We start from the raw sequence: 14,021 nt of genomic DNA, 5'->3' as shown, positions 1-14,021 counted from the left end.
CGCTCATCCCACGGTGCATTTTCCTGTTCAAAGCACATGGTTCTAAGAAGCCAGGGTACCCAAGATTTTGGCAGCGTCTGCAGTGTTGGTAGTAGTCAACATATATTTTTTCTCGAATGTTTAGTTTACTAACATTGGACAGACACGCTTAGATAAATTAATCCCTGTGATTTGGTTGCAATAAAAATGCGTTATAAAAATTGATTACTGACATACAAATCGGAGCGGAAGGCAAGAAAATGTTTATCGGGAGGTGAGGGAAATGGAGTGATCGACTGAGTATTGCGTTTTACCTGAAACACTTTTCGGCGTCGTCATGTCAATGTGTCAGAGGGAAATTATATGGACAATTTGCATGTTTCACACCATTCTCAGTATCTGTCTTTCTCATTCTAGAGATCAAAATTGTATTCGTGTCACTTTGCATTTCAGCTTATAAGGATGGGTGTTGACTGTTGACCCGACGATATAAATGAACGAAAGAAAAAAAATAAATACAATGCTTACTATGGGATTCGAATGTACCCCCGCTCCCTTACGTTGCAAAGTTATGTAAATGGACGTTACATTGTGCCCAACATAAGGGTGCAACATCATATTGGTGGTGGTGGGGTGGGGAGATATCTCAATCTACACACACGCGCGCATATATTACATATACACATAATATAATTATGATATACATATTTATAATGTCATTCCATATAAAAAAATAATGAATTTCTAAATATTTAAAAATGCATTATTAATAAATACATAGAAAGAAATCAATTTGTTACTTTAATATACATGAGATATTTATAAAGTAGCAAACAAATTCATTTACTAACGGGTTAAAGAATAAATTAATTCCAATTAATTCAATAAATTACAAAAATAGTTGGAATTGTTTTACTTCTATTGTACATATTTTGCTATTGGTGTAGATCTGTTAAATATCTCTTGAAGAGGTAGTGTATGTTTTCAATATTATCCTTCATCTTTCATTGTTATAACAAAAACTCTCCCCCCCCCGGGGAAATTTTGGTGTGCGGATTTTTGTGGCCAATATTATTGGTGGGGGGAAATCCCTCCATTCTCCCTCAGGACTTCGAACCCTGCCCAACGTTTATTTGAGCTTTTGAAGTGTGTTGGGATTAATACCATTCTATTCTGATGCATTTTCTACGAGAGTCCGTAATTTCTTCATTCTACAAAATATCTCGTCGACTGACAACCCTGATCCATTCATCTACAAATGTGAGTGGCTATTTCGAGGAAGGAGACACTTGTTACCGCGAGAGATTGACGTTTTTCGTTTCTTCCGTCTTGCGTGTGAAATTTGCAGTGTTTCGTTCTTATTATTGTTTTGTCATTGCGGTGAAGAGGTGAAATAGAAATAATATGGAATCGGGAGTTGTCAATGACGTTCTGGAGAGGGGTTTTTCGTCATATAGTTATGAAAAGAAAGTGGAAATAATCCGAAATGGGAGGCCTGTTCCTGAATTGGAGGACTTGTCTCAGGCTGGAGTTACGAAGGATGGTAAGCAGTTAGTAAGTAAGCAGGATGGTAAGTATGTTAGGCATTTTCAGGAAAAAACTTACTTATGTGTATATTTCTTCCTCAACCCTTAAAAAAAGTGTTCCCCTGTGCATAGCACCACGCCATGAAGGCGTATAGGGGGTGTGGGGGTAACGCCCCACACTTTTAATTAAGATATTACTTATTTAAACATTTGTCTGTTCTTTCGTTCCCGTTCAATGTGCATCGCGCTGCATGAAGAAACTAATCAAGGTTGAATTGTTGGGCTGCACGTTTTTTGAGAATATATTTGCGAAGCAAGTATATAAAATATCATACAAATGTTTTATCGTGTTACATCTGAATCTCTCCGGTAGCGTTTTAAGGTTATATCTTATATAAAAAAATCCTGAATTAGATCCCATTTCAATTCAACTAACTTCAAACAGCTTTAGTGTGCATAAAGGAAGCTTAAATTCTGCTTCCTTTAACATAACAAAAAATGCGGCAGAAATCTTTTCTTTCTTTTTGTGTGCATATGAATGCATTTGATACAGCCACTAGTATTGTTTTCAAAGTTTGGTAAATTATCCACTAAGGATTTCACTTACGTATTTCTCTTGCGTACCCTAGTCTAAACGTCACCGCACGCCACTGTTAGAAACGTAATGGTTTTGAAAGTTTTGCCCTGACGGAAGAATGGCAAATAGATGTGAACGACATGTCGTTACGTATGTTTGCAGTTTGTATCTTGGATCGGTATTTGAAGTATCTGAGGCTGAAGGCTGATGTGACGTTAGGATCTGCTTGATTTACTGCAGACGATGTTTCGGTGCATACCACTCACGGACTCATTGCACCAAACTCAAGCACCTTCTTGTTATGCGCTCTATTTCATCTTCTGACGTACGCATGCGCGTCGCCAGAAATTTTTGAGGGGGAGGGGTCGGGCAAACGATAAAAATTTTAATAGTAGAAAAATTATAAGTATTATTACTACGGTTATAATTGTTATTATAGACTAATAAATATTATAAACCAACAAAAATAAATTTTATTCGAAATAATAATAATTATTATTATTATATAAATGGGGAGACTCGATCCACCAAACGAGTGAATATCAGTACAACTATCAACTATTTTCCATTATTATTATTATTATTATTGCATTTTATGCAATTAGTATCTGAAATGCATTTTGATGTTAACTTTTGCACGTCTCGTTCAAGAAAAGGCTTTAAATGTTAGGTTTTTTTTTCATAAAGTTTGTTGTGTGACCTTTCACCTACAACTGTAATTATTAGAATTGAAAACTGTGAAACCATTTATTCTTTGGATGAATTGGTAGAATATAAACTTGTCCCAGTATTTTTCACTCAATGTTTTCGAATAACAAACTTTCGGCTTTCTTGTATCTTTAAATTAATTATGTCAATTTCCAAGGGGGGGGGGGTCAACCGACTCGTTCGACCCCCCTCCCGACGCCCACGGACGTACGTGTGGAATCCTTTCGTGGTTACGTTAGGTTTGTTGGTTGTAAAACTCTTACATAAATACACTAGATTTAGCCTAACAACGGAATCATTTAATCTCACGTCAGAACGCGAAATACGGCACTGAATCAAGAAGGTGTTTGAGTTTGGTGCGATGAGTGAGAACCTCATGTCACATGGTACGTGGCTGTTGTTTGGGAGGTGGGCGTGCGAAGGACCTATTTACTTCAGAGAATAGGAGGAAAAGTTTTGTGTTGTCTTTTGTGTTACTATTTGCGAAGAACCTATTTATAATCATAAATAGGAGGAAGAGTTTATATTCACGCGGGATGTTATCGGATTTTGTCTGATGCATTCCTTCAGTACCGTTGTCCAAAATCGCCTTATTTCATGGTGATAGGGACATTTAGACGATGGAACGAAGGGCGTGTGTCTGCAATATGGTACGAGTGCTTGTGAACCGAAATTGGCCAGTGTTCAGATATATTCAGAATTATTGCATTTTTAGGCCTGATATTTATTTGCATGAGTTGCAGGAGGACTGTTTAGTGACTGGGAAAATGTGTCAAGTGCGGCAGACGACATCGCAGGGATGTAGGGATGAAGTTGAAAATACGGCAACGAACAGAGAGGTGGTTGGTGGAATACTTTTTTAGGTGTTCCAAATGTAACTTGGATTGCTCCGCTCTGACCGGAACAATTTTTTTTGCAAATACGAAACTGAGTTTGACATGATTTTTTTCAATTATATTTCTGTGAGCTTGAGCAGTTCTCATTCGTCCCATCTCCACCGGTAAGTAGTTAGAAAAACTAATTATTTTCGTACATATTAGAAATGGTTGTTAATTTAGGAGGGTTCCGTTAGGTTGCAATAGTAATTTGGCGTTGTTTTGTTTGTACTTTGAAAAATGATATATTTTCGTTCATATTTCCTTCCAGCTGGATGTTGCCTGTGTGTGATGACGTAATCACGGTCAATGCCAGTCAGTGTTTCCAAACACGTGTTTTTGTAACTGAAGAAGGTACGTTTCCGCAAATGGTTTGTGGGGCTATGTGTCAGTGGTTCGTGGGGCTATGTGTCAATGGTTCGTGGGGCTACGCATTTTTTTTCGAAACCAATTTTTAACTATTCTAACCTAAACGTGACCCAACCTAACCTAACCTTACCGGAAATGGTTCGTGGTGCTATGTATGAATGGTTCGTGGGGCTATGCGTTAATGGTTTGTGGGGCTACGTAGGTACTTTTGGGTGGAGTGGGGTGGAAACACTGCATGCCGAGTACGGTAGTGAAACTGTGACCGCCATTTTGCGTGTTACCGAAGGCAAAAACAAACGAAGAAAACTTACTCGATATGTCGCAAATAGAGCTTATTTCCGTGAAATAACCAAATGCCACTTTCAACAATGTTTCTCAATGCAGATACGTAAGTACGAATATTTAAAGTAAATGAACTAGCAATTTTCAGCCCTTTTCCGGAGATAAGAAATTTACCGGAATGTGTTTTACTTACGCGGGCGATACTTTGGGATCAAATATCTCGGTTATTTGTGTTTTCCGCATACTGGAACAACTTTTATATTACGTAAAACAATTAAATCTGTCGATTAAGAAAAAAATGGACATAATTCTCGAAAGGGGTGCAGTGGGTCAACGTTCCCACAGTTTAATTCTGGCCGTGTATGTACAGTCAGGGGCAAAAGAGGAATTTAGGTCCTCTGATGACGTAGTTCAAGGATACTGATGGTACCGAGACGATCTTCGAAAAATCACGACAAGAACAAGACGAAACCGAGAAGTGGTCAGACCTCTGCAAAATGCAGACGAAATCGAGACGAGATGGGACTTATTGTCCGTGGCCCTAGGTCTCGTTCGAAACTTTGGTATACTGTAATGTAGCGTACGCTGGATTTATCCCCCCCAGTGGATCCTGGAATTGTAAAGGAAGATATTACATAGCTGCGTTCTGTGGAACGTAATACAATATTTCGTAATTAAGACTTTTAAGCTTCGTTTTAAAAGTTGTTCAAACGCAAGCACAGTATTCGGGTTGCATTTACCAAATTCTTTACTGCTTTCCTTTGAAAATTTTGATTTTCTCTAGCCCCATAAGTTTCCCCCTTACGTACGCCAGGGTGTATGACATTTGAAAAATAAAGGTACTTAACTATGCGAGTCGTTCATACATACGTACCAAGCGGATATTTATCTGATTATTTATAGCTAAGTCATATGGTATCTATACTGCTTTCATTTCCAAATTGCGCTTCAAGGTCACGGCATCGGCTCCCCACGCAGTCTCCCACTTCCCCTCCAAACACAACTAACACACGCCTTCTGCCTGTTCATTGGGTGCTGCACGGTAATGCATAGGAGTGGGAGTGAGAAAGAGGGAAGCGCGTTGCTGGGTGGATGTCCTTGAACCGCACATTTGAACTGAAAAAAATATACCAAAGGAAAGATGAAACATGCGATAAACCTGTCACCGACAGGAGACAAATTTAGTTCAACAACTTTCTCTTTTCCTCTTCATCTGTTGTTTGCAAGAATTGATGTAACAAAGGATGGGCATTTTTATCGCAGCAGAAACTAGTAGTTTATCGATGGTTCCGATCCACTTTGAGTCCTAAATCATCAATAATTTACGATACCTATAGTAACTTAAGTGTCATAAAGTAACTAAAAGTAACTGTTGACATGTTACAGCTATTGGAAAAAGTAACTCTGTTACAGTTACAGCTACTTGATTTTAAAAGTTACTTTAAAAAAGTAACTGTTACTTGTAACTGAGTTAAAGTTGTTTATTCTATTATGATACATCCTGTATACTTTTAAGTGCACTATTGTGACCATGGCGACTGGAGCAACACTGGAGGTAAGCTGAGCTTGGACAGCTCATTTGGTATTGCATTTGAGTATTATCGGTCAAAAATATAGTTGATGGTAATTGCGAAGTTAATCCATTCGTGGCAACTGGAAAGCGGTTACACATATTCTGCATAAAATTCCTTTATTGAGGTTTCGTAGCACTAAACAGTGCGTTAGACAGAAATATGTTAATAATAAAAGTTGTTTCCTGCCTGAAGGTTCTCTACGTGCCGTGTAAGCTTGTGCGGTGACACTCTGTGCTTATTACAGTGCTGTATAAAGAGGATTTCGCTCCAACGGCAAATAGTTCAAACAGACTACGCTAGATAGCGTACGGAATTGAGAGCTTCCTCACTCGACCGAATAACCCTCGAATTATCTCCATGCTGAGATGTAATCTAGTCTATTTTAACTATATAGTGATGTGTGAAAATGAATAGGTGGTTGTGGACTGAAACTTCCAGAGAGGATAATCCAATATATATATAGCCCCAATCCCACCACTCACTCACTCACTCACTGACATAAATGTTCTCCATGAAGGAAGCCCCGAAGGCGAAAAACGCCCGATTACGACCCCCCATGAAATCGTCCCAAAAGTCCAAGAAAATTCAAAAATCGCTCAATCGGCCCTTCCTTAAGGGTGAAAATGCCCTTTTTTCACGTCCTTAGCAACCGTTGCCACGGGCATTTCTTTTGCACACATTGTTTCCTTCAATTCTTAATTGTCTAGCTACATTATATTTCTCACAGATCAATAGCACACAGATGAATGAACTCATGGTTTTGAAAAGGTGCCTGAAACAAGGGTGACATCTACATGATAAGGAGTTTCAGCCCAGATACAATTACGTATATATTGTTATACTAAATGCGTAAATATCTACATCGTGCTTGTTTTAACTAAATATTTAGGAGGTATAATGACATGCAATTCCTTAGAGCTTGCCGTGCCTGTTGTTGTCCATGGAAACGGACGTTGCTAGGGAACTTAAAGAAAGTTTATTTTCACCCCGAAAACTACTGTAAGGGAATTTTGCTAGACTTTTCGAATTTCAAAATACGAGCATCAGAATTTTATTACAGAGGCAAGGTAGGAATTTGAGTGGAATGACGGAAAACAGTTATTATCCAATTACGTTCAAAAATGTGAAAATAACAAAATACGTAAATATTGCATTTTCAATTTAGTCGCTATTCATTTCGTTTATGCAAAACATCCAACTATTTATCTTGAAACGGTTATTACTTAATCAGGTCATTATTAAGAAAATAGACAATAATAGTTTGAATATTTGTACCTTATTATAGCCCATACACACATAAAGTTACTTTCTAAACTTTTCAAATTAGCGAACTTGTACACATGTTCCCTATCATCCAATACAACACCATCTAAAACATGATTGTGATCACAACGTGGCCGAAGGTCACGCATGCGAGCGTACAAGACGTGGCCAAAGGCCACGTCGACAGTACGCGAGTCCAATATATATAAAGCCCCAATCCCACCACTCACTCACTCACTGACATAAATGTTCTCCATGAAGGAAGCCCCGGAGGCGAAAAACGCCCGATTACGACCCCCCATGAAATCGTCCCAAAAGTCCGAGAAAATTAAAAAATCGCTCAATCGGCCCTTCCTTAAGGGTGAAAATGCCCTTTTCTCACGCCCTTAGCAACCGTTGCGACGGGCATTTCTTTTGCACACATTGTTTCCTTCAATTCTTAATTGTCTAGCTACATTGTATTTGTCACAGATCAATAGCACACAGATGAATCAACACCTGGTTCAAAAAGGTGCCTTAAACAAGGGTGACATCTACATAAGGAGTTTCAGCCCAGAATCAATTACTTACGTATATATTGGTAAACTCAATGCGAAAAATGTTATCTACATCGTGGTTCTTTTAACTAAATGTTTAGAGGTATAATAACAAACAATTATTTAGAGTTTTTGCCGTGCTTGTTGTTGTCCATGGAAACGGACGTTGCTAGGGAACTTAAAGAAAGTATATTTTTACCCCGAGAACTACTGTAAGGGAATTATGCTAGACTTTACGAATTTCAAAATACGAGCGTCAGAATTTATTACGGAGGCAAGGTAGGAATTTGAGGAGAATGACGGAAAACAATTATTATCCAATTATGTTTAAAAATGTGAAAATGACAAAAGACGTAAATATTGCATTTCCAATTTAGTGTCGCTATTGAATTCGTTTATGCAAGACATCCAGCTAATAATTTTGAAACGGTTATTACTTACTCAGTTTATTATTAAGAAAATAGACAATAATGCTTTGAATATTTGTGCCTTATTAGAGCCCATACACACACAAAGTTACTTTCTAAACTTTTAAAATTAGTGAACTTCTACACTTGTTCCCCTACATCCAATACAACATGCAGACATTTTACCCCATCTATAATATGATTACGCCCACAAAGTGGCCGAAGGTCACGCATGCGAGCGTACAAGACGTGGCCTTGGCCACGTTGAAAGTACGCGAGTCCAATATATATATAGCCCCAATCCCACCACTCACTCACTCACTGACATAAATGTTCTCCATGAAGGAAGCCCCGGAGGCGAAAAACGCCCGATTACGACCCCCCATGAAATCGTCCCGAAAGGCCGAGAAAATTAAGAAATAGCTCACTTTGCCCTTCCTTAAGGGTGAAAATGCCCTTTTTTCACGTCCTTAGCAACCGTTGCCACGGGCATTTCTTTCGCACACATTGTTTCCTTCAATTCTTAATTGTCGAGATACATTATATTTCTCACAGATGAATAGCACACAGATGAATCAACTCCTGGCTTTGAAAAGGTGCCTGAAACAAGGGTGACATCTACATAATAAGGAGTTTCAGCCCAGATACAATTACGTATATATTGGTAAACTCAATGCGTAAATATCTGCATCGTGCTTGTTTCAACTAAATGTTTAGGGGGTATAATGACATGCAATTCCTTAGAGCTTGCCGTGCTTGTTGTTCACCATGGAAACGGACGTTGCTAGGGAACTTAAAGAAAGTTTATTTTCACCCCAAAAACTACTGTAAGGGAATTATGCTAGACTTTTCGAATTTCAAAATACGAGCATCAGAATTTATTACAGAGTCAAGCTAGGAAATCGAGGGAAATGGCGGAAGACAGTTATTATCCAATTACGTTAAAAAATGTGAAAATAACAAAATACGTAAATATTGCATTTTCAATTTAGTCGCTATTCAATTCGTTTATGCAAAACATCCAACTACTTATCGTGAAACGGTTATTACTTACTCAGTTCATTATTAAGAAAATAGACAATAATAGTTTGAATATTTGTACCTTATTAGAGCCCATACACACATAAAGTTACTTTCTAAACTTTTAAAATGAGCGAACTTCTACACATGTTCCCCATCATCCAATACAACATGCAGACATTTTCAAAGTCATTAAGATCATTGAGGAACCCCATCTAAAACATGATTGCGATCACAACGTGGCCGAAGGTCACGCATGCGAGCGTACAAGACGTGGCCAAAGGCCACGTCGACAGTACGCGAGTCTACATATACAGATTAAAATATTTTGTTTATATACGCTCGAGCATAGCACTAGGGTGGGAGATTCGAACGAGCACGAGTGGTCCCATGTAGTACTTTAGTGCTTATACTATAATATTTTTTACTCGGGACGAGACTTCGAGATATAGAAGAGTATTTATAAATCCAGACAATTCTGAGGACGAGGTAGACATTAACAACTCGAGACGAGGTGGAGATCGGACAGACATCAACATTCTTAATAATCAGGTAAGTTGACTCACACTAACACATGTGTTTTAAAAGTCCTGCAGGATTCTAAAGAGCTATAACTTTAAAGTAATAGGTTTATTACAACGAAATATTGTATTTTTACACAGAGGAAATTTTAAAATTTTCTTCTGCCCACACTGCTGAATGACGTGTGTGTAGATGATCACGCGATTCTAAGATGGCGTCGATGCAGGAAAAAGATCAGTGCGTGTTATGGCTTGCCGAGTTAAAATCCTATGTTTTGGTCCGAAGAAAGTCACCAGATCTTATGTCTTGTGATTACTGGCTGTGAGGACATGTCAAGACACAGGTGTATGCACAGAAACCGACAGATCTTGACGATCTGAAGTTCAAAATACGTGATGTGATTCACAACGATTCCAGACGAGCACCGTTAAGAACGCAATTCTCTGATTGAAAGGAAGATTGCAAGAGTGCTTGGATGTAAATGGTGCACAGTTGGAGATCTGGCGAAGAACCAAACCAAACCAATCATTAATTTTAAAGTTTCCTCTTTGTAACAAACAATATTTTGTTGTAATAAATCCTATTACTTTAAAAGTTATAGGTTTTTAAAATCCTGCAGGACTTTTAAAACACACCACATAATACTTTTCATTTAAGCCAGAACGCCCAGAACAACGCAGGAAGCTCTAACTTTGTTTCGTATACACGTCTCACTTTTGCCTTTGACTAAACAAGTTCAGTACTCACCTGCTCTCTTTGTTTGTGCATGCTTAACGCCTCCTGCACCACAGCTGTGTTTCTTCAAGTGCATCACGTTAGAAAACACCAGAATGGGAACCAACACAAAGGTAATGAATAAGCAGTGCATTTTGCTGGTTCCGTCACCACTTCAAAACAGTCCAACCTCTTTATGTAAACCTGTGTTAACTTGAACTTATTGACTTAACTTACTCAAAACTGATGTGATGATTGCATGCGTGGTGGGAAGTATTACTTCCGCTTGGCGCAGGAAGTAGATCGGTTGACTTCTCCACTTCATTGACAAGTTGACACAAAAATTGATAAAATTTGTACCCAGTTCATGATCATGAAATCAGGCCCGTAGCCAGGCAGGGGCCAGGGGGTGCTCAGCCCCCCTGGCACTGCCATCAGCCCCCCTTTACAGTAGGTAAACTATTTTGCATAATTTGTTTGCAGTGAAGAGTGAAAATGTAGACAACTCACAACTTTAAGGATAAATCCACAGAATATGAACAGTATCTATTACATTCGCTCATTTTGTTTATGAGCAGAAGTAGCTGCAAGTATTTAGAATATCCTCTAGACTTCAGAAAGTTATTTCATAGGGAAGCTTCTTTATCTGTACCTTCATTGTCCCTGTTGCAACCTCCCGTTTAGACAGAAATCTGTGACTTTGATGTCATCATGCAGTTCCCTCCGCATCTGCGTCAAAGGTCAACAACAGCTCCCAAGTTTTGGGAAGGAAGGGGAGTTTAATTGCTTCGGCCGGGGGTGGAATATACTGTAGGCACTGTGATTAAATATTGTGCGTTTTTTGTGTGTGATGTACATATCTGTATCATCTAGAATAGTATGGGGTGTGTAAGAGATACGTTTTCAGTATCAGTCAATTAACACTTCAAGAGATGTTTTAAAAGATGTAGAAAAATGTAGTATTTGTGTAGTATATGATATTTATAAATGAATGAGCGCCCCCCACACATAATTTACCTTCATTTAATATTTTTTTTAAAAAATGGACTTGGTTTATAAAGCCCCCTGATAACCCGTGAGTCCCCCCTCCCCCCCTGGAGATCAATTCTAGCTACGGGCCTGCATGAAATGCTAGTCGGTTAGGGACGATACGGAAGTGCGAATAAACAGGCAGGGGGTAGGTAAACAGAGATTCCTCCCTCTCAAAATAGATCCATGTATCCCCAGCAAGATTGATTCGTTGATTTGTTTTGGTTTGATTTACTTCTCTTTTCTGCCACTTTTGGCTAATCGCGAAGATGAGGATGAGTGATGATGTGATGAAATTTGTTAAGAGACACTCACAAATAACATCCATGCCAAGGCCGGGATTCGAAGCCGGGACCTCTGGCGTCGTAGCACGTCGTTCTAACCACTCCGCCACGGAGGCTGGCTCTCCAGCAAGTGAGAGGAATGTTTATCCATGAGAGGAGATAAGAGGAGAGATACCTTCCTCATCAGGGGTGCCCCCTCGAAGTCCAATCGCGCATTCCCCCAAATCATGTCATAATGTCCATAAAGTATTTAAGTACGACAGCGTGTTTACTAATAGTCACTTTATTAGTATTACTTGACCCTATACTTGATTTGCCTTAAACAGAGGTGTTTAACCCCTCATTACTGTGGACTAATCAATCCCACAAAATCGTTCATGAATACGTGGTCATTTATTTTAATACAATAGCCTGTTAAACTGTCCATATTTTCAAAATTGAAAATTCAACCTGTCAAACCAAATGACGTGCTCACTTGGCTCTTAACTCTTTGCGGTGTGGAATAATTCGTGACATTTTCACAGTTCCAGCACACTGATGCACAATGCGCATCACTCATAACATGATTTTTGCATTCGAAGCTAAGTGACTCCTTCTCTCAATCACCTTGATGCAAATACTTCCGAGAACTGCCGCTAGGTGTCAGTTGTATGCAGGCTCTGCCCACTTCTGGCCAAATGTAGAGATGCGTGTACTTTCTTTGTGTATATTATTTCTAACGTATGCACTCCTTTCTTTATTTTTTTGTACCGTCTAAGATTTCATAATCCTAAACTACTTGATTAGCAACATAGAAAAAAATGTCTTCGTAGAATGTGTGAATAAACGTATTATTGTACGCAGTGAGATGTTTGCACGTGCTGTATTGGCACAATAAGTAGCAAGACAAATTTTGCATCACTCTGCAACAGGGAAGGGTATTCTTGAGCTAATGTCAGGAAAAAACCAGGACTTTTTAATTATTTAGTTATTTATTTTTAAATATTTATTTAATATTTTAGTTATTTATTTCAAAATATTTTTTCGCATGTATCTTGATATTTTATCATGTCTTCATGTCAAAATTTAGGTCGTAATTCTTTACAATAAGCTGATGTATCATAGCATACAATCTATAATAATATTTTACAATTTATATATATTCTATCTTAGTGACGTATCCAGAATTTTCAAAAGGGGATTATGCATACCTTTTTAGTAGTCAGCCGTCATTTTTCCATCTTTTCCTTACTTTCACATTCTTCTTTTTAGGAATGATGGGCTGAAAGGGGGTTATAAACCCCACTAACACCCTTTGACACGCCACTGATATTATTTATATTAAATTACATGTATATTTTAATATATATTATGTATTATATGCATATTATATTTATAATACATTAATTTTCTAATATAATGTATAATGGCATAATTATAATGATCTAAACTATATATATATATATATATATATATATATATATATATATATATATATATATAAAAACTAAACTGATGTTGCACAGTGATGCAATATGTAAATCACCTAATTGCGTAAAGGAAAAAAGTAAATAATTTACTGTTTCTGCGTTCAGTGAACTATCAAGGTAAGGAATATGTCAAATTTTCATGTGACCGCTTCAATATTGTTTCACGATACATATATACAGAACCCTAGCTAGAAATTCGTAAGTCCGGGTCTAGAATATAATAAGGTGCCTCATTCAAAGAACCCGCCCCCTCTGCTTGGAGTAAATATAATTGTTTTAGTAATACCGGAAGAGCTCGATGGCCAGGGAATATAGAGGTGAGACAAGCTGGGAGGTGACTGACTTTGGAGATTGAGTGGAGAGAGAGAAGGTGGTCAGCAAGTCAGTAGGTGAGGAGTAGAACAACGCTCTGGTCGACAAATAGGAGAGAAGCTTACAGAGGACTTCGCTATTTTCATTCAGCTAAAGACTTCAGATAGACAGGTAATTATCCTACACCCAGCCATGATACAGGTTCAACGGTTCACAAAATCCAACGAGTGACCATTGTCTTTTCAGTAGTTTAATTCCTTTGTGTAATTTGTACCTTTCGCATGCCAAGCGATAACTCGTCATGTCAATGACGAGTGGTCTCATCAAGAGGATGAATGATGAGTAGTTTACATCACCCCATCAATTAACTGGTTAACCTGCTAGATACTCTTAAGATCCCACGAACTTTAAGGTTCGTTACGATACACACAAATAATTACATAGTTTTTATCTTAAGTGTAAATTTCCTTGCTAAAGTAAAATTGTCCTCTTTTGACATCTTTGGAGCCGAAAATGTATGCATACAATATCGCTAAATATTGTCCGCAATATATATTATTCGAACCCTCCCCCTA

General features: G+C 38.1%; 1 protein-coding gene across 1 annotated transcript in view; it reads right to left on the bottom strand.

The window, feature by feature from the left end:
* LOC146002207 (endoglucanase E-4-like) overlaps positions 1 to 10,449 on the bottom strand; it is a 240,248-nt gene extending 229,799 nt beyond the window's left edge. Inside the window, exon 1 of the mRNA XM_083139925.1 lies at positions 10,386 to 10,449. Coding sequence (XP_082996051.1) covers positions 10,386 to 10,449 — 64 coding nt within the window. The remainder of the gene's footprint in view (positions 1 to 10,385) is intronic.
* Between the last annotated feature and the right edge of the window lie 3,572 nt (positions 10,450 to 14,021).

This window comes from Lepisma saccharinum, chromosome 18 (assembly GCF_977018435.1).
Source record: "Lepisma saccharinum chromosome 18, izLepSacc3.1, whole genome shotgun sequence".
In the NCBI taxonomy this organism is placed as follows: domain Eukaryota; kingdom Metazoa; phylum Arthropoda; class Insecta; order Zygentoma; family Lepismatidae; genus Lepisma; species Lepisma saccharinum.
The sequence above is the reverse complement of the archived record's forward strand: the minus strand, read 5'-3'. Positions and strand labels throughout refer to the sequence as shown.